The 21,412-nt window shown below is 43.2% G+C and overlaps 1 protein-coding gene across 1 annotated transcript; it reads left to right on the top strand.

The window, feature by feature from the left end:
* The first annotated feature begins 6,014 nt into the window (after positions 1-6,014).
* Positions 6,015-7,016, top strand: LOC117581955. Its single transcript, XM_034269438.1, has 2 exons — positions 6,015-6,152; positions 6,219-7,016. Exons 1-2 carry the CDS (start codon positions 6,101-6,103, stop codon positions 6,917-6,919), a joined length of 753 nt encoding a protein of 250 aa, XP_034125329.1. The 5' UTR covers positions 6,015-6,100; the 3' UTR covers positions 6,920-7,016.
* The last annotated feature ends 14,396 nt before the right edge of the window (positions 7,017-21,412 follow it).

Here is a 21,412-nt window from a genome sequence, read left to right as displayed (position 1 = left end):
CTGAATAAACAACCAAACAAGAAGTCAACAAAAACAAGGGAAAAAAGAGAGAAGAGCAACAGAAAAGATTGAAACTCTAACTGAGACTGCCAAAGCTCTTGCTACCCTGGCCAAAAATGCACGTATTTGGTTTGCTTTTTCCTATATCAGATGATATCCTCTGAAAATAAATAATATTCTGTGTGTTTTTTGAGGTCGTTTCAGTGAAAACAATTTCTGTTGAAATATTTTCAGATATCTGCCACACTCAGGGACTATTTTGAGCAGAAAAACAAACCAAGAGAAATGGTCAGATATTCGCTGCTATAAAAAACTTGATGGCGAGGTGGTTTCTGCTCTGCATTAAAATATAAAAACCAGCGGGACAAATCTCGCAATACCCACTTCAAGGGTATTAAAATCAAACATGGTATAGCTGAGCGTTTTTGCTGACCCTGTTTTTGTGTGGGCCACTTTTACTTTTAGTTTTATTCGCAACAGCAACGGCAACAGCAAGGTGAATGATTTATCGAATGGTGGCGGTCTGTGGCTTACGCTCTCTCTCTCTCTCTCTCTCTCGCCTATAGTGCCCTCTCATTCGCTCTTTAAACAAACTGTGGTAATTAATGATACAGAAAATGAAATTCAACACACTCGGAAAAACTTTGCCATAGATTTATTGCCTTGCACTTGAACCGAGCCATAAATAAATGGTGGCTGAAAATGGGTCTCAGGCTGCTCCTGATTAGCCGAGAGCGTGTTGGTTTTCCTCCAGGTAATTGTAATTGCTGTGGCATGGGGCTTTCCAATTGAATCGTTGCTTAAAGTACTTCCTCCCAAGCAGTAAAGAGATAGAGATGAAGCCAAAGGTATGTTGGCCATTGCTTACCAAAGGCACAACTTAAGCCAAAAGAGACTAAAGGTAATAGTTTCGACAGGAGCAGAGAATTACTTTCCCAAAAGGCAAGAGGCGGATACCCTTTCTTTTTGTCAATTTTCAAGAATTATTGGAAAAAGTCTTGCCAACCCAACGAACATTAATCACGCGATTTAACAGCAGCTGAAACCTCTCAAAGCCAAATTCTTTTCACGAAAGTGCCACCAAAAATGTCTCATGTCGAATTTTGCAACGAAATATTAATCAAACAAACTATCATTAATTACAAAACTGAATTGACGTGATATGCGAAAAGTTCTTATCTCCTTTTATACCCTATACTGTGGATGGAAGAGCGCGCTCAAAGTGAAAAGGCATTCAAAAGACTCGCTGTAATGTGCCTCAAAAGGATGACAACTTTTTTCGGTTGCACAAAGTTCATGAAATTGCTTGGAAAAAAACGAGTTAAGCAAAAGAGCACAGAGCAGAAAGAGGAAAGAGGAAAGAAGAAAGAAGAATAAAATACATAAAACGCAAAAGAGATAATGGAGAGACAGGAAGCCTAACCCTGAACTGAACTATTCTTCAATTAAAACATTGCCTAAATAAAAAAGAGTTCACTTGCTTTAATGCAATTAATGTTTAAATATGAACACAGCCAATATAATTGCATAAACTTTGTCACACAAACAATTAAAACTTCTTGGCCAACAAAAGTGGTTGAAAGTGCAATAATTTGTCATAATAAGAACATCATGACAAGGAGAGAAAAAAGTGCTTGAGCAAATAAAAACCGAAAGCTATAAGAGAGTTAAAATTCTTTAGTATTAAATATTTGCGTTTTGTGTACAAATGAAGTAAATCATTAAAGTAGTTCACGAAACATTTGGCAGAACTTCAACTGATTTTATATATTCAATGGGCACACCGCAGGGAGTCAATCAATAAAATTCCTTTTAATAATGAAGGAAAAAAATAAGCAATAAAAACAAGCACCTGTTCGGGCAGTCATAAAAATGCACTCGAAAAGCGATACGAGAGATGTAAGAGACTTTTTTGTGGCAAACAGTTTATAAAATTGAGTTGTGTGCACGAGGGAAGGGAAACGCCTTCCATGCCAAAGGTGAAGCTTGAACAAACATTTAAAAATAGTTGCAGATGGGCCAACGTGGATAAGTTATGAGGAGCACGGCCAGAAATAAAAGTTATTTTAGTTAAGCGTTTCCACATGGGGCAACCCCCGAAAGTCAATCAATAAAAATCGCTTTAATAATGCCCGAAAAAAAAAGAGGAAAGAAGAGACAAATACCTGCCCAGGCAGTCGTAAAAAAGCGTTCCAAAAACGATATGAAATATGCTTCATAAAGATTAAAACGAGCTTCTCCTTCACATGTGCGTGTGCGTCTTGTCCCTGTGGCAGATGCAGTAGGAATTTGCCATAAGCACACACACACGCACACAGAATGAGAGGCAAAGGAGCAGCAGTGCTCGTCCTGGCAGCATTTTATTATCCTTGGATGCCATGGCACAGACCACAAAGTGTGCGGGCAACAGCTTGGGGGAAGCCTTTCACTGGATACCTATGAGACGAGCCGAGTCCTACCATATTCCAAGTCAGAGCCAGGCAGGGAGTCTATGGGTAAGCGGATTTTGCTGAGGTGCAGGGGGCAGGGTGTGAAGGGGAACCAGAACACACAGGCTGTCTGTCAATAAGCCTTATTCTACAAGATTTCATCTCTCGTACCCGCATGAGAATGTGTCTGTGGTGCATATATGAATGTCCTTGCGCCCTTGTCCCTGCACTCCCCCTCCCAACCGGGGCTGATGGTGAGGTTGCGTGTGCTTTTGTGCTTGCCAAAGCTTTTCACAGGCGCGTGTTTATGAATTATTAGCATAAACAATCACACAGATACTCACAGACCCAACACGCAAGGACGGAGCACTGTGCAAATTCTGATTAAATGTAATGCGCTCAAAGCGCACTCAAAGTCTCGATTGAATTATTAATGGGCATGGGCTGGAGGCCTGGTCATTAGCCAGAAAGTAGCCAAAAACTGGCCACCGACAATTATGTCCATTATTCAGAGCCATATGCCTGGGTGTCGTCCTCTGCTGCGCTAAGCTTTCAATGGGCTTATCCAGACTTACCATACGCACATGTATTATGCGCTGTGTGTTCACACTCCATTGGAGTGGTGCGAAATTGATGCAACATTTTCGATGCTTAAATTCTTTGGCTTTAATTTTGCGTGCGGTTATTGCTTACCCCTTGAGATGGAACTTATACCCTTGAGGGCAGAAGGAGCCTCAACGAAGAAGAGCCAAAAAAAAAGAGAAGCATTTCCCTTTTTACATTATTTATTGGACCCTTGACAGCCTTTTCATATATATTTCATACTTTTTTTTTTTTTTGGTTTACGTTTTACATTTTCTCCTTCGTGTTGCAGCATTTTAATTTTCAACGAGAAAACTTGGCACTAAAAAGGAAGTGGCAGGAAGAGGCGAGCGGAGGAGACCTGGTCCGACCTTCGAGGAGAGCTTTGTGTCAGCGGCAAGTTTGATTGATTGGTGGCAGCACAGGGCGCCAGAGAAAGCAAGCGGCAAGGCCAGCAACCGCCCCAAAAGTCAGGTGAATAGTCAGTCAGGTGTCAATCGTAAGCCGCTTCGAAGGGTTCTCCCGAAGAAACAAAAGCAGAACAAAGCCTTTCCCGTGACATTTTCGAAGATGTATGGCCATGTAAATGGGATTGTTGTCAGCCTGGTACTGGGTACTGGGTACTGGGTACTGGTTACTGGTATTGCCTGCCATTTTTAATTGGCTTATAAGTCAAGAGCCGTAAAATGGAATTATTGCCGTGCCGGAAGACGGGCTGTCAAACAATTCGTTGTTTGGGTAATTGCCAAAGTGTGTTTCAAAATGCTTAAACACTGTTCGGTTTGGCTAATTAAAACAGAGATTTCATGAAAAGTACAACCAAGCAAAGAGTTTCATTGGAACATCCCCCCTCTGCGCCAAAGAGTATTTTTGAGCCTGTTTCATTTGTTAACTTCTGAAGGGTTCTTTTTGTAATTTCATTGACATATTTGAAATTGTTGGCGAAGAGTCTTTTACTTCATTTTTTGTTGTTTTATATTTGGGGGAATGTGTTCCCGGGAAATATTTAATTAGGCTTTTACTGTCTGAGTGGCTGGAAAGTGTTTCGAATTTCATTTTGAATTTTCAGGCTTATTTATGGCCCATATTGAAAGGTTTTCATTTCATTTGAATATATTTTAGCTGGAATTCTGCTGCGTTTTCTGTCGCTAAGCAACATACAATTTAAACCATTCGAGAAGACGCCTTCTTTTATTGGCATTTTGCAAGTTTCTGAACAGTTTCAACTCTTTTTTTTTTTTGTTTTTTCTGCCCCAACCAGCTTAAAAGTGTGCCATGAAAAATGTAATTATGTTTCACTTTGAGCCTGAAAGTGTTTGAAACCAACATTTGCGGTGCTCAAGCACAGACTGTAACCACAGTTTGGTGTAGTACTTTTGCCAGCAAGCTAATCCATGGTCTCCCCTTGCCGCTGTGCTGTGCAAACCAAACAAACCGGAACCAAAGCCAGAGCCAAACACTTTTCTGCACTTGTTTACGGCCCAAAGCGGCGGCATTAAAGCCAGCAACGTGGAGCCTCCACATAGCATGTTTGGGCCACATTCTGGCCTGGGCCTAAACACACACACACACACACACACACTCCATTACATTCACACGTATGGGGCAAAAGGGCCAAAGTAAATTGCTTGACGATTTTCGCGTCATTTTTCTGGCCTCCAGTGGGGCATAGCCCCAGCTAGATCCTCTGCCCGGCACACACGGTTGGCTGGGCATAAATCACACGAAAGTAGGAATAAATGTTCAATGTTTGTTTTGAATGGGGATTTAGCACATTTGGTTGCATGCCATGATCCGCGCACTTCTACCGGGCACCCATAACCATAACCAGGGATGTGATTTCGCTGTGTGCCATACAATCGACAGTTTATTTATACGTTTTGACAGTTTTATGGACACGCACGAGCGAATCACCGATTAGGGTCCTTAATTTCATGGTTAATCCGCTACAAATGTCATCTGTCAATGCGATATAAATACAATGGCTTAGGGCACACACTCTATGCGCCCACTCTCGGACTCTGTCTTTGTCTCTTTATGGCAATTGACTGTAAGCCGCTAATTGCAGTTGCATGTCTGTTGGCTCTTAAATATGCAGAAATCCAGGCGTAAATTTGTCAATTGACAATTGGAATTGGTATTCTATGCGGCTGACATTTGACACAGTTCGTTATTGTTGTGTGTTTGTTGATTGACAATGACAGCGGCGCCAGTTGATGATTGAAGCGGGCGTGGAAAGGGCCATGTTGTTGGCCATGTTTGTGGCACCCTTACACACACACAAACACATACGCACTCGTGCACACAGATACACAATGATACACAAGCGACAGGGGAAACACAATTGATGACAATCGACATTGTTCATGAATATTTAAATTCCTATTGTTGTTTAGGCTGCGGTTGGTTGCCCACACTGCCGCAAGAACCCTTTTTCTCTTATTGCCAAAAACTTTGCTCTTGTTCTTTCGTTAACGCGTTTGTCGTTGTGGTCCTCCTGCTGGGAGGACTCTTCAATTACGTTCTTCTGATGGAAAACTCGCGTTTATTTGTTGGGCTCTCGCCATTTACCGTTCTCTTGGCGCGTGTCTCGCACTTCCGCAGCCCCTGAATGCCGTTACAATACTGCTTGGACGAGGCTATGGTCGGAGATCGCGAGGCACGAGCACCAGACCTACAGACCAACGACGACGAGGCGCACACTCGGACACCAAAGCAGAGCCGAGCAGAGCCGAGCCGAGGCTGTGGCTGCGGCTGAGCTCTTGTGCGGGCACGAAACATTTTCGCCGCACTCCGAATTTGAGTGAAAGCTCCGCAGCGTGAGATGAATGGGGGAATAAGCTTTTTGAAGCTTTATGGCAGCTGCTGACTATTGTCATTCTTCAGGGGTAATGTTAACCATTCCTTTGGAGCTTTCTGTTCATTTTTTCCTTGCGTGTATTATTTGTTGTTCATGAAGTATCAAGCAGGCTCCGATTAATACTTATAACAAGGCAGTTCCCAAGTCACACTCCTCGCCTAAGCGATTTCAGTTCACACTCGAATTTAAAAATCCCAAATAAAATTGAACTCCCAAAGGTTCAAGCGGAATGTTTCATTGCCTAAGTGGCATGTGCCTGGTGACGCGTTCCTTGACTCGCGGTAAATATTTCCTTGTTATTGACGAGTGTTCTGGCACTTACGGCGATGCGTTTCTTGAACCTTCAGGTGCGCAGCGGCACTTGTCCGTGGGCACACTGCGCTGGAATGAATCCAAATCTCAAAAGGATGCTCCGTGCAGTGAGGTGTTGCCACAGGAGGAGACAGTCCCAGCAAAAGAAGCGTCAGCCATCGTGGTTGCAGGAAAGTGCGAAGACGTAGGCTCCGCCGACAACAGCCAGTCGCCACAAGCGGAGAACGCATACAAGATGAACCGCCGCGAAGCCTTCAGGCGGATGATGAAGGAGAAGAGCAACACAGACTGCAGCGAAGAGAAGCCCAGCGAACAGAGGAATTCGTCTGATTATGGCCAGTTGCCTCTGCGGCGTCAAGCTGTGGCTGGTGCACCGCAGCCTGCCTACCGTGGGCCCCAAGTCAAGAAGATGGACGAAAAGAAGACCAACAAAGCGGACGACGCCGCCAAGGCTGAGCAGGAGGAGAAAGTGAAACTAAACCGCCATTACTATTTGAGACAGATGTGCATGGAGAAGCTGCAGCGCCTCCAGGAGCAGCAGCCGGTGGACGGCAGCCAAAAGCAATCACTGATCAATATCAAAAGGGAGTCGCTGGATCCTGCACGATTGGAACTTTTGAATGTGAAGTGGAAAGAGCAGCAGCAGGAGATTGCCAAGCGAATGAAGGATGCAGACAAGAAGAAGTTCGTCTCGCGCTTCGAGCAGAACGCAGGGCGGAAGGAGAAGATTAATTAATCGAACATACACCACAACTCCCTCTCTCTCTCTCTCTCTCTCTCTAACACTGCCTGTAAAATAAATACTGATTAAATTGATTTAAATTTATACCTAATGGCGGCAACACCTTGAACTGCTTGAATAAAGTGTGATCTAATTTACTTTCTTGAATTTCCTCGTGAAGATATTGCATATGTTCTCTGCACTGTTTCAATTGCTGGAAGTTACACATCTCAGCATCTTGAATTTCCCTTTAATTTGTGTCAAAATGACAATGTACCCTTTGCGATGTTTTTCTGTGGTGCCTTTTAGGCCTTTTCAACGTTCACTGCTTGCTTTTTTCACCTCTCACTGCTTGCTCACTGCGCCCGTAAACTTAACATATGTTACGCCTATGTGCGTAACAGACTGTTAAGGCTGCACTTAACATTTCCCATGCATCAAGGAATACCTTGAGCTTTCTGGCAGGGGAACTATTTCCCCTTCAACGCTTGTAAGTCGGAGTAAATAAGTTTTAAAAAATATGTGCACGCTACAGAGTAAATTGTAATATTTATGAAAGCTTAAATTTACATACAAACACACTGGAAAAAGATAAAAAGACCAACATAAATATCACTTTATGGTCCATTATGATTATTTAATTAAAGAAAACGTTTCCGCTAATTTAATTAGCATTTTGTTGTAACTGAATAACTGAGCCATGCCCCAAATGGTCCATGAACTTGTTATGCATTTTTGATATCGCTTTGATGTGTGACCAAATCGGATTGTTTAAGCACTAAATAATTGATAATGGATTGCATTTAGAGCTTAAAATACAATCAGAATTGTATTTATGCAGATGGATACGTAGATGCCACCCCCCAAATATGTCTGTTCTGCTACCTCTGTGAATATTGCACCTCTTTCTACACGTAGTCCTATCCATCTCGCATCATTCCATTGACATTTGCCATTCGTCAGAGTGAAAGTCCGCTGTCTCATCCTGTCATGTCCCCCCCTCACCATCACCCACTCTCACTCTCTCGCTCTCCCTCAAGGTGAACTCAATTGAATTCTCAACATTTGCACATCAATTATTTCACAAGTGAGCTTTTTTATGGCGCCAATGCGGAACATAGAAAAAATGGTGCAAAAAAAAGTGAAATAAATCCTGACGGAGCCGGCGGTGGAAATCAGTGAGCCAAACACTGCTACAGTGGCTCCTGGATGCAGCCTGCAGTCACATCCTTCTGCTGATCATCATGGACCCCACTCTTAGCTTCTGCCGCATCTCTTGGTGCGGCATCTCTCCCGCTGCACCGCTTCAACAACCTGTCTCTGGCACAGCATGCCCATGCATACCAGATTCAATGTCAAAAATTTGACAAACTCAACGCCAGGCGAAAAACCAAAGCGGAACATTAAACCAAGAACAACACACAATTTTCCAGAGATTTTCGCTGACGAATTTGTGGCAGGTTCATAAATCCAGCAGACCAGCAACTAGCAGCAGCAAGAAGCAAATGCCAAAGAAAAACATGAAAATGCATTACAAAATCATAGCAAAAAAAAACAACAACAAAACAACAAGAAGATAACAAAAAAGTTTCCAAACAATCGCATGACTAAAAAAGATCGAAAGCATCGAATACACTTTCGTATGGGTGCAAAAGGAGTCAAGATTTCGATTTGGAAATCAAGAGACAAGCGAATGGAAGTGAAAAGTTGGACTGTGTTTCAATTGCTTTCATTTCAGAAGAACACTTTTTTTTCTTAAGATAATATGCAGATTTTGTGTAAATTTCAATCAGCCATGCAGAGCCACAAGACTTAAGAACTTTAAAGACTTTGGGATTCGATTTAAATTGAAAAATTTGTATTAAGAAATTGTACCATCCAGCTAGCAGACAGACAATGCTTTGTATAATATTAAATAAAGTCCCTCCTTTTCCAACTTGTATTCTTCTTGCCTAAAATATGTGTACAAAATTATAAGACCCTCCCCTCAAAGGGTATATGGCAGAAAAAAGTGAAATTTTTTGGCGCCAAAAACTAACACAGAAAGAGACAGCAAAGCGAGGGAGTGAGCCAAAAGAAGTCGCCTTCAAAATTTATTCAGTCAGCGTCGAAGTTCATTTGAGTGTCATAAATCAGTGGTACTCCCAGCAGTTGAACACCACCCACGGAAGCCGGCTTGGAGGGAGGTGTGGGGGAATATAGCGGGGCATATAAATGACAACTTTGACTATTGGCTGCCATTGCACGTACAACAAACTGCAGCTTGGGCACGATTCCACTACGTAGATGTTGCCAGGGCCCTGGCATATTTGTGCATCAGGAGCACAGGATGAGTGCGAGAAGGGAAGCAGAGTAGCAGCAGGAGCAGCAGGAGCAGCCGAAGCAAAGGAAAATATTTTCGAAATCGTTGGAGCCAAATGTCAGGAGAAATCTTTGCCAGAGCACATACACAAAAACATTCCTTAAGCGGGTGGCGAGACACAGCGCGACTCAGGGAGTGAGACAGAGAAAAAGAGCGAGGGAACGTGAAGGAAAAACCATTTCCCCCATCGACTTTATAAAACATTTTCTTCGTTATAAATCAATTTGAATTGCGCGAGCAGCTTAAACGACAAACGATTTGGACGACCAGAAACAGCAGCCAACCGACAAAAAAAAAAAACGAAAAAAGAAGCTGCACCAAACCCAGACCAGAGACCAGAGACCAGAAACCATAGAGCAGAGGGCAGAGCGAGGAGAGAAGTCCCAAAAAACCAGGGTATGCGTTAAAGCAGAAAATTCTGTTTATTTAGGCAATTTGTTGAGCGCCGACTGCTCCGACTGCTCCAGTGGTGGCTGTGAAAAGGCGAACTGGCGGGGCGGCTAAAAGGCCAAGAGAGTCTGCTTAGAATAATTTAACAGATTACAAATATCCTTAATAATGTTTATGCCTAACAATGAAGTTCGAGCCTAATGATTTATAGTGACAGACTCTTTAAGAGGTCATAATTCTGGTTACGTGCTGTGCTCCTTTGGCCAGACGTCACATTTGTTAATCCAAATCCATAAATGACTCAATGTGGGGCTGTTTGCTTTGGCCACGAATTATGCATAATTTATTCATATTAAATGATCAACAAATTATTACACTTAACAGGTTTTAGCCCGATTTATTCAAGGTTTTGCTTACTTGCTTATGATTTTGAGTATGGAAAAAATGGTGAACAGAGCAGAAAAGGCTAGGCAATAAATTAAGACATTTCCCAGAGCTTCAATTAAAGTTCTTTCTTTGAAAATAAATAAGTGAAAACTAATTCTATTTACCCTAATTGCAGGTGCAAACAATACAAAAATGGTTCAAGAATCAAAGAGTTGAATGTTATTCCCTCTCTTTTAAATCAACCAAAATCCCATTTTAGCAATGGCTCAGTGGCATTTTATGGCGCTCTAAACTTTAAACAAGATGTGTGTGTAGTTTTCCCTGAGGCAAGTAGAATAGAAAATGAAAATCCAACCGAAGCAATCCACCAAAATCCTACCATTCAGTTACGTTTCCCACACTCCGCACTCCAGAGCCAGCGGCAGAGGCAGGCACTTGCTTATGTTAAGCAATCCACCAAAAACTTGACATCAAATTTGTATGAGGATAAGGATATTCTGTCCCATCAAGCATCTCTGCCACCCTACTCTCCATTTCGTGACACCCTTCATGGCCCATCTCTCTTTCAGCTGCTGCTGCTGCTGCTGCTGCTGCTGTGGCTGCTGCAAATGAAGCGCTAAATCTGCAAGTGTCAAGCACAGGAGCTGCAGCAGCATCAACAACAACAAACAACAAACAACAAACAGCAGAAACAGCGGCATTCAACCCAAAAGAGAATACTCTTTTTATCTTTTTGTATCCATTTTATTACAGTCTCTTTTCCCTGCACTCTCTGGGGGTAGTGTACATTTTTGGCAAAACTTTGTCAAGCGAGAAGCGAAAATAATCCACTTTGGAGACTGCACGGACCATAAATGCCAACTTTATTGGAAACCACAGACCATTCCAGTTAGCCATTATCCTCTGTCCACAATGTGTATTTAAATTATGGACCCGCATATGTCTGCACGTACGAGTGATGCTGCGAAATGATTACACAAAAATGAAGCACGTAAAGCTGCTAAAGTTGTGCCATAATCAAATCTTTAGTGCAGTCTCTCAAACCTTTATAACATATTCAGGTTGTCTTTACACAGTTTGTAATGTAATTTGAGAGCCAGTTTATGTGTAAAGGTAGGAAAAATCCATCAAAGTTGACTTGTGCCTACCAACTCTGGCAGTTCCTTTGCGGTTTCCAATAATTCTATTCCCATCAGCCATAATATTTTCGTACATTTTGTTAGTGTATCCACTGCGTCGACTCTGCGCAGCTAGTTCCGTTTTACTTTTCCTCTTTTTGTTTGTTGTGTGTGCTTAATTTTTTTGTTGTGTTGTATTTTGCTTTGTTTGGACAGCAATGCGCCGCATTTTGCTGCGGACAGACACATGGACAAAAGGACGCATGTAGGGTGTGGGATGTGGGATGGGCATAGCCCATTTGCATAGTTGAGGGATGGAGAACGGAGAGCTGCGGAGATGTTTCCATTTAACCCACTGAGCTCTTTTTGCCAGCCAAACGCTAAAAACAACAAGACCACAACAACCGGAAGTAAAACAATGTACAGGGGAGAGAGCAGAGCAGAGCAGAGCAGAGCAGAGCAGAGGTGAGCAGAGGTGAGGTGTGTGTGTCCGCAGAATGAGGGTTATCCTGGCTTAAACACATGGGGCACACCTTTTGAATGCTGAAAGGTAGGCAGCATATAAAAAAGCACCAAAGAACTTTACACCTGCCGTCGGCAACAGGACGACCCAAAAAGATTGTTTGGCCTAATGTTGTCCTAATGCTGAACAACCGGGGAATGCCCCGCAGCTCATACGTACGTATCTGCCTTTTGTCCACCCCGTGGATTGTTGGCAGAACAAACGAAATATTTGTTTGCGGAAATCATCAGCATCATCATCACTTCCGCCATGAACTCAACTCAGCCCGCACCGGAGGCGCAGTCTCACGTGCCGGTACGGCAGCACTTTTTTATCCTATTTACAATTTCACTTTGACTTTAGCCCGACACCCGCCAAAGACCCGCCCCTCTGCCATCTACACTCGGTACTCGGCACTCGGCACTCTGTTTCTTGTGGCAGACCAGGCTAAAGGACTCAAGTATCCTGTTTGGCAGTCAAGAGTTGTTTAGCAGTTTAGGACGGCGGGAGGGGGCCGCTGCTGTTGCTGCTGTCAGAAGGTGTTGGTGCAATTGAGAGCAAGATGAGCTGCCAGTTCCCTTTGCCACGAGTCACCGCTCGAGGCGACTCCTTTCCTTTCTCCGCTGGGCTGTGGTCACTCAAAGGGTCAACAGTCGAGTGCCAATTCACAGGTATTGCCCACCCAACCCCCACAGCCCTGCCATCCATCCATGGTGCTGCACAAAAGTTGTACCTTAGCTTTAACGCACGCTTTGAGTTGGCTTTCAAGGCAGGGAAAGTGGCTGGAAAGTTGTCGGTCAGCCGCAGAGTAGGCACCACGTGGCGTATGTGGAATGCTCGTCCCTCATTTCTGCTCGTTTCCCACTTACGATTCTATGAAATAGTGGTTACATTACAGCCAGAAGGAGTGCCAGTAATTCCATGAATTTATTCTCATTCCATGCAGAAACTAGGCTCGAGCCTACGCCTCATTAACATCATTCAAACTAATCAAATATTAACACAATAATTCATATTTAAGCCACTTAAAAGCGTTCGGCTTGGACTTGCTGCCATGAACAAACTGCAATGTGACAGCCGGCATATGTGTGATATGCGTGAGCCGAAGGAGTAGGAGCGGCCAGGATGTGTGTTGCATGTGTTGACACTTGTCAAGGCCTAATAAGCTGCTCCTGTGCCACACACAGAGAGAGGGGCGGTGTGGCATTGAGTTGGGTCCACAAACTAACGAGTGGCAAAACGTAAATTGCCAATTATGAGAGAGGAGTAGTCCGCATTCTGCTTATTTATGGCACGATGCGAATATTTGATATATTTACGACAATATTTTCTCCTTTTTTTTTGTTGGCTCAAGCAGCAAACAAGCAAAACAACCTGGAAAAAGGGGTGGCAAAGGCATCCTCTTTCTGCTCTGGCAAATTGTTGTACGTGCCCGGGCTGAATTTAATGCGGAATTTATGCTAGACCTAGGACCGAGGGCAGAGGTATGCCGGCATATGCATTGCAAATAATTCGCATAGCTGGCCAAAAAAAGAGAAGTAATGTTGCCCTCTCAAGCAATTGGCATTGACTTGGCTTAATAGTGGAGCGCGCGTGGAGCGGGCGGAGAAGGGTGGAGCACATTCATATATTTCGGAATATTGTGGGCACAATGTGTGGCAGAGGAGCTGCTTGGGGCACTGCCAGTTTATAAGCATTTAAGCGGCTTAACTCGCCCGTCTCTGACTTATCGCATTGTCATCAATTTGGTTAAGTAGATTTCCCCTCAATTGATGTCATTCGCCGTTGTCGTTGTCGTTGTCGCTGGCTTGGCTTGGGGTACTCCTCGTACTCCCACCCATTCGTTGATTGAAAATTTGGCACACGCCATTGGGCACGACATTGGGTAGGACGTCACATAATTATTTCATTGATTGAAAATTCGCCAGTTAGCTCAGAGAACGAGGACAGAGAGAGAGAGAGAGGGAGAGAGAGGAAAATGGAAAAACTCTGCTCCTCCCCTGCCGCTGCATAATCAATCACGTTTATCAGGATAATTGTTTGGCACAATCCTCTCGGCATCTCCTCCTTCTGCTGCTGCTGCTGCTGCTGCTGCTACTCTTCGTGGCATAAATTGAGTTGCCTTTCAGCTGGCTAATCTCCGCCATCGACCGAGTCAATGTCTTATCATTTGCGCTCAATTGGGTTTTCTTTTAGGCAGTGGAGCACCAGCACTCCACCCTATGTTAATTATGCAACAGGGCAAATAGACAAACAATTAGCAGCTAATGCAGCGCACACACACACACCCTAACGAAAGCATCAAAGAGTTAAGCCCCAGAGGCATGGCAAATTTGACTGCTGACTCGCGATATGCAACTGTTTGGGGCATTGAAATTGTGCATTTTGTATTCGGGGATGTGCAAATATTTGGCATTAGCTTACAATTATCACACAACAGTCAATTTTAGGGAACCTCAATTATTGATGAGACTTTTGGCATTGCGCATACGCAGTGTTGACGCACTGGGGAACGCGTGACGAGTGGGAATGGTTGGTTGGCTTTTTAATGAACCTTTTCGGGTCGCTTTTGGCTCTGCAAACATAAATCATGTTGTGCATTTTGTGACAGCTTAAAGAAACCCCCAGCAATCCGCTTAAAATCCCCTGAAATGCTCAATGGAAAATGCATTCAATTCGGGGGCAGCTGGCGGTGCTGGCCCACAGCCATGAAACTCTCACTGAAAAATAGAAGAGAACGTAACAAAATAAACACACAAATAAAATGCTGCATTGTCGGCCACAGAAGGTCAATGAATTATTGATGTTGCCAAGGACAAGCAGGACACAAAATCCGCTTCCACTCTCAAATACTTCCAGTTGAATGGAGCCAAGTACCAACGGCCATTGTCTAGGAGTTGGGCATACTTCCTCCCCCCCCCCGCCATGGCAACCAACTTTAAGTAAATAAACGAGAAATAATTTAAAGCTCGAAGCAAATAAATTCCACTCCTTTTGTCTGTGGCTGTCCTTGGGGAATTTTCGACTTTGTTGCTCACTTGACAAGTTTCAAATTTATTACCGAACCACTCAAGTGTTTCCCCCTTCTGAGGAGCCCCCACCAGCCCGGCGGCATAATTCCATCAGTGTGAGAACAATCATGGCCGTAATAATGTTATGGAAATTGATTTCTATTATTTTTCTCCTGCCTCAACACGGAAAGCCGCTTATCTACTCGTTCTGCCATCATCACAAAACTGAATGCACTCGCTGCGAAATTATAACAGGCATTTGACAAGTCCCTGCCAAATGCTAAACGAATTTTGTGCAACAACCTGAGCAGAGGAGAAGGTCTCCGGAGGGGTGGCAGGTGAAAGCGGAAGGCTCCACCAGAGTGAGAACATTGGGGATAATAATAAATCATATATGGCTTGTAAATTGATTTATCTGCTTGACAATTTTGCTCGTAAATCACATTAAAAATATGGCAAAATAAAAAACAAAAGAAGTAATGCAAAAGGGTGAAGCCATACAATAATGTTGCATGCCCTTTTGGACTGAAAGTTGTGTTGGTACTAAAGAGACAAAGGCTGGCAAATCTTTAAACAATGCAGCAGAAAATGCAATTGAAACTCTCGATGAAAGGATGTCCCTTGAAGGTACTACATTTATGAGCCTGTCATGCCCCTCATAACCGGTCACATAAAAACTATTAAATATTATAAATGCATTCCCATGAATGTTTCTCTGTCTCGCTGTCTGTCTGCTGGCGTACTGGTTTCATTTTTCAACCCAAATTGAATCAATAAAAACAAATGCAATAAGGAAATTGCTTGTCGAAGAAGTCTTCGACTAGAAATTGATTCTAATAAATTGTTAATTGGCATTCGGAATTGTGTGAAAGTTTAGTGCAATTAAATGCACAAGTGCGAGAGCTCTTGAATACTTTATAAACATTTTCGTTGATAGTTTTATGTTGTATGAACTTGGTTTCCGTTTGATTTATTTTCTATGCAGCTTAAGCCTAACAAGTAATGTTTTTTTTTTTGGTGTTTTAGCTTACTTTTAGAGCGCTGAAAAGTGCCTAATCCCAACAAATATTCGTATGGGTTCCATGACATTATTGTGGATAAAATGTTCATTTTTTGTTTCGTTAAATATGAATAAAAATAATACCTTTTTACCAAATCTTTTACCACAAATGCATGCACTTAAATGACTTTAGGAGCATTATTATTATTATTATTTGTATTCCATTTTTGGGGGCACATGCTGCATCGAGGAAAAAGCTTACAAAAGCTAACAGAAATAAATCAAACACCCAATTCATAATTCATACATTGGCAGTGAGTGTACAATTATGGATGGCAATGTGTTGGCTAATTCAATCCATTAATTTTATGATTGCCCAATGGGCATTGATTATCATAATTATGCCCCCAGATGCAAACAATTACTCTTACAATTACCATCGTTATTGCCTGGAATAACTGATGGAAATGCAAGCTATGTCTCTCGTCTTACAGCCACGAAACGTACAGTATTTATTGTTGAGTCCCTGCTGCACAAAATTCTATTAAATCATGCTGCTCTTTCCCACAAACAAAACTTGTTACGTGTGCGAATATGTTCGAAGAGTTTTGCAGTTGCTTTTCAATGAAGAATGTCTCTCCGGGGCATACACGGGTATTTTTGTGGGTTGCACGTTGCAGCTTGCACTTTGCAGCATTGTTTTTGGTCAGAGAAAACCTCCCCTCCCCTCAGAGTAAAACAGTAACCAGATTAAACATTGACTTTTGGCTCCTGAGAGAGAGAGAGAGAGAGAGAGAGAGAGAGGCTTCTAAGAGGTAATTGAATAGTTGTCGCAACAATAGTGCCGACTAGGACAGGAAAGCCCAGTTGGCTCCATAACTCGCATACAAATGGCCACATGGGAGTGTTCATATCGAAGCACATTCCGTCGAATCTGGTGGAGTGGAGTCCCTTATTGGGTGGATATTGGAACACAAAAGCCACAAAAGCAATTGCCAAACAAATACGGAAAAGCGGGCTAATTACATTCGTGTCCGTGTGTTTGTACGACCTTCGGGCTGTGGTGTGTTGGGTGGGCGACACACACACACACACACACACACACACAGAAAACAATTTGTTTGGCTAAATTATCTGCTAAATTAAGCAATTTCAATTCAACAAACGAAACGAAACGAAAGAAAAACAAATCCAATGATTCCACCCAGAGAAACCTGAGACCCGTCTCAAATCCTCAACAATTTGCCTTCCACTCATTTTTGTTCCTCCTCAACACGCACACTAATGCCAAACAGAGTGCTTATAATATACGTGTTGTGTGTGTGTGTGTGTGTCTGTTGGGCAGGAGGTGTGGCAAATGCTGCACAAATCGGTTGCTAAGTAGCTCATAATGGCCGCGCTCGCTGGCTTCCAAATGTTCCCATTGGGATTTTATTCTTATAGCAGCCATCGCATCGCAGTCCCAGTACCCCTTTTAAAATGTTTGACCGTCTGAGCTGGCAATTGCCTGCCACGGGGAGAGCGTATAATATGCTCGTAAACGGATTTACCTTAGAGAAATGTGCATTTTGACCCCCAGGTGTGTGACCCACTGATGGCAATTTCCCAATCGTGAGCAGTCTTCGAAGCGTTTTTCTGAAACCAAATCTCCAAAGCTGATTCCACAGATGCTTCTCGTATATGACAATTTACAAACATCCTCAGTGGAGTTCTCAGTTCATCAATGGATCTTTGCAACTTCCATTTTGTAGGCACTTGTAGGCACTCAAAGCAGTAAGACCCAACCCAAGACTTTTCCTAAAAAAAAAACGTCAAACCCTTACAGGGTATTGCGACTTCAGCAGAAGCAAAGTTTTCCACTTTTGTTGCATTTGAGGGCGAGTATTTTGCTTGATGGCCGGGGGCCATAAAAAGGTTAAAGGCTACAAAATGGCACGCACATACGGAGCACTGCTGCCATGCAACTGTTGCATGTGTATGAGTATTCGTGTACGTGTTTGCACGTCTGTGTGTGTGTGTGTGTGTTATTTGAACTTTGATAAATGCAGATTTTATTGTAATTCGATATCAATTTGTGTGGCAAGGGAAAGGTGGGGCCTGGGCAATCGAAGTCTCCTTCCCGACATTGATATTGATATTGATATTGCATTTTTATGGCCAACATTTAAACTGCAAAAATAAAGGGCTTAAAACGGAAATCGAAACATGTACGGAAATTGGAATATATCCAAACAATTTAATGGCCACTCCACCCCCCCCCCGACTGCTGCCAATAGAATTCAGTCGGTGCATGACGTGGAATGATGGGGCTACAGTTTACATATGGGGGCAGATAGTAACCTAATTTGAATAAAAGGAAACGAGTGTGGGGTAATTATTGCATCAACATTGTTTAAAAAGCCATCCGCTATGATTTAAATTACGCTAAGACTGGTCCATGTGGTGCACTGCTTTGGCATGGAAATTCTGATGTTGCACTTGCACTGATTGTCAAAATGCCAGTCACATGCTAACGTTGAATGATGGAGTGGCAGCTTTCATTCAAGAAAGAGAGTGGAGTGACTGACTGACGTGGAAACACGTTAATAAGATATGGTTAGCCAGTTACAGAGAACATGCTGAGAGAGAGAGAGAGAGAGAGAGAGAGAGCGAAATGAATTAGGCACGCTCTCCCCCCCCCCCCCCACACTCTCACTCTCTCTCTCTTCGATCCAATTCCAGTCACTTTCCAGTCCGAGTGGTGCCAATGGGCACATTAATCAGTCCTGTTAGGAGAAAGTCAGAGGGGTGGCTGCTCTGGCAGGCAAATTACATCAGTTTTGTATGGACAAATGTTGCCATTTAATTTAATGAGACATCATTATGCCAAAACTTTAATCTCATCAAAAGGCTGTACAGAAAAAGAGAGAAAAAACTGTAATTATTGAGATGCCTTTTTTTTTTTTGGACGGACGTTGCGGGCGGGGCAGGTAGGTGTTTCGGGGTGAGCATTGGGCGGTGTGCTGCTGTTAATGATGTTTGGCAACTTCAACTCCACAATCCCCTACACTAACACACACGGACAACACCCTGGCAGACACAGACACAGACACCTTTAGCATCCAATTAGCGGCAAAACGAGTTTCTGGCTCTCACGTGTTTTTTCTATCTCTTCCACTCTCTCCCGCTTTCATCCACCCTCCCTCTGCGTCTAACAAGCACTCGAATCGCTCTTTTTTTCACACGAAAAACGTACCTCACATATGTTTCATCATGCTTGCTGGTGTGTGCGTGCTACACAGAGATGCACACGGCACACACCCACACTCCCACACTCGAGCTTTTGTGCAGTCGAAGGAGCAGCAACAGCAACAGCAACAGCAAACACACAAACAACAACAAACGGCGTGAGAGGAGAGAGTAAAAGGAATGGGAGCAAACACGCCCAACAAAAAAGATGAAAGCAAGAGTTGTTTCGAGTGCTGAAGTTTGTTATACCCTGGCAGAGTCTAGCGTACTCACATTTAATAATAATTTGGTTTTATTACATCAAAGTTTTTGAAATACTTTTTGATTACTTTTGACGGCTATGCGCATCTTGCTATAAAACTGCATAAAATATGCTTCTCAATAAGTTTTTTGTGTTTCTAAACATCGTTCCATTCGTATATAGAAATATTATAATTGATAATAGCTTGAAAATGTAGCGACAATTAGGATTCGGTTGTTCAAGTTGCTCCCAAATGTGTTCCGCTCTACTCCGCTCTCTCCTGCATGACAACCCGCTAGTCACACACATAATACCCAGGCTATGCACCAGGGTACAGCACCATGAATGTATGTACAAATGAAAAATGGCAACACTTTAACTTTTGAACGGCGCCCCACCGCACCCTGTCTTGCCCTATCCTGCCCTACCTGTCCTTTTTTTTCAAATGCGTTTTTTAAGCCGAGATTATTTTTATGTGTGTGTTTTTGCCTCACTTCTTTTTTGCGAGTGTGAATGTGGGTATGGTATATGTGTGTGTGTGTGTGTGTTGGGTATAACTTTTGCATAATAGTGGCACAAAACAAAAACGTGGCCGGTGTTTTACATATGGCCTGGCTGGGATCGGAACCAACCGGAGTCAACAAGCGTAAGGGTTATGTACGTTACGCTGCCGAGATTCAGCGGATTTCAGATTCCAATTAAGTTTTAAATTTTACACAGACAAGCGTATGAATGATGACGTACAGTTTGCTTGGCAGGACGTGGCCAGGAGCTACCCGCCTCAAACCCCACGTCCTACCCGCTCTGGCAAATGTGCTAATCATTTTCATTTTGCAATGAACAAAAAGGGGGAAAAGTGTGAGAGTGAGAATGAGAATGAAAAGAAAAGAATACAAGAAATAAGATGTTGTTTGGGCCCCGGATTCCCGCACTCACATCTGCACTGGCACTCGTACTACTACTACTACTACTACTACTGCTATCCTGCCCTCTGTCCCACCGCACCTTTCAAGGACTCTTTCCGCATGCATTCCCAACTAGTGGAACATGGGAGTGCCATTATGGAAAGTAATAAACAAGAAAATGGAATAACTAAATTGCTTTCAGACTGAATCCTAGATGCCCTTTGCCGGTATCTGGGATTAGCATTTGCTGCCCCGGCAACACGCTCCAAACTGAAGGCAGAGACTTGTAAACAAAACTATAAATAAACTAAATGCGAGAACTAAAATAATACATTGTGAAATGCTGGTGGGACACCTTCTGAGTGAGTGACATCATTATGCTAATCACTTTACAAGCGTATGCATTGGCAAAAGTGCGAGTGCTTGCTCGCAGTATCATTTAGATTCGAAGATAATGAACGACTTAACCGATACGGCTGTCAGATAAGAAGTCGAACACGAATCGAATGCATGAACTTTGCACTGAGCCAGAGAATTGCAAAAGAAAATTTGGAATTACAGCTGGCATAAATATTTAAGCAATTCTGAAAGAAAAATATATAATAATATATAATGAGCTGATTGATTTGTAAGAAGAAATAATTCCAAAAGAACATCTCGTCATTCATAGATTCAAAAATTAAGTGTTCGCGCCTCTCAGCATTTGAGTATGCTGTGAACCCTAAAGAGAGCGCGTTAAAACAGCTTCCAAAGCTCTCTCCATCCATCGCAGAGGGCGCCAAATGAACGCGCCTCCCAGAATTGAGTTATGCTGTCAACCCTAAGCCACCAACCATCGCTTGCATAAACTGGCGCATCTACATATGTATGTATATACTGTAACAAAACCAAAACAGCTGCTGCCAAAGCTTTCCGTTTGACAGGCGGCAAGCTCTCGTCCAACGCAGAGGGCGCCACCAGCGGCCAGCTGCTCCACAAGCAAGAACAAAAAGCATGACTATGCGCACGCTAAAACACACAAACAAAAAATAAAATACGCATGTATGACCTTCGTACAAGGTGACTGGGGCAAGAGAGAATAACTCAGAAGAGCGCCAGAGAGCGAGGGAGGAGAGTGTCCAACATAAGAACGGTGTGCCAGAGAGAGAAAAAGTGCATAATGAGGGAATGCAAGTGACGCTTGGCGCTGCTACGCTCTGGGAGAGCTGGCGGGAGAGCTGATAAGAACCGCGCTGTGTGTGTCACTGGGAGAACACAGGCGCCAAAAGTGAGAGCGAGCGCGAGAAAGCTTTGATGGAAAAAACAAAAGCTGCTGGCACAGCGTCGTCTGAGAAGTGCTCCGGAATTTGCAGCGAACGGTCCTC

The sequence above is a fragment of the Drosophila guanche genome, unplaced genomic scaffold (genome assembly GCF_900245975.1).
Source record: "Drosophila guanche unplaced genomic scaffold, DGUA_6, whole genome shotgun sequence".
NCBI classification, from domain to species: Eukaryota; Metazoa; Arthropoda; class Insecta; order Diptera; family Drosophilidae; genus Drosophila; species Drosophila guanche.
Note: the sequence above shows the minus strand (reverse complement) of the source record. Positions and strands in the feature narration are given on the sequence as shown.

Excerpts from the sequence above, each read along its gene's own strand:
- LOC117581955 (XM_034269438.1), top strand. The coding sequence starts at position 6,101 with ATGTTTCATTGCCTAAGTGGCATGTGCCTGGTGACGCGTTCCTTGACT. Across the intron at positions 6,153-6,218 it reads GACGCGTTCCTTGACTCGCG|GTGCGCAGCGGCACTTGTCC; the intron begins GTAAATATTTCC and ends TTGAACCTTCAG.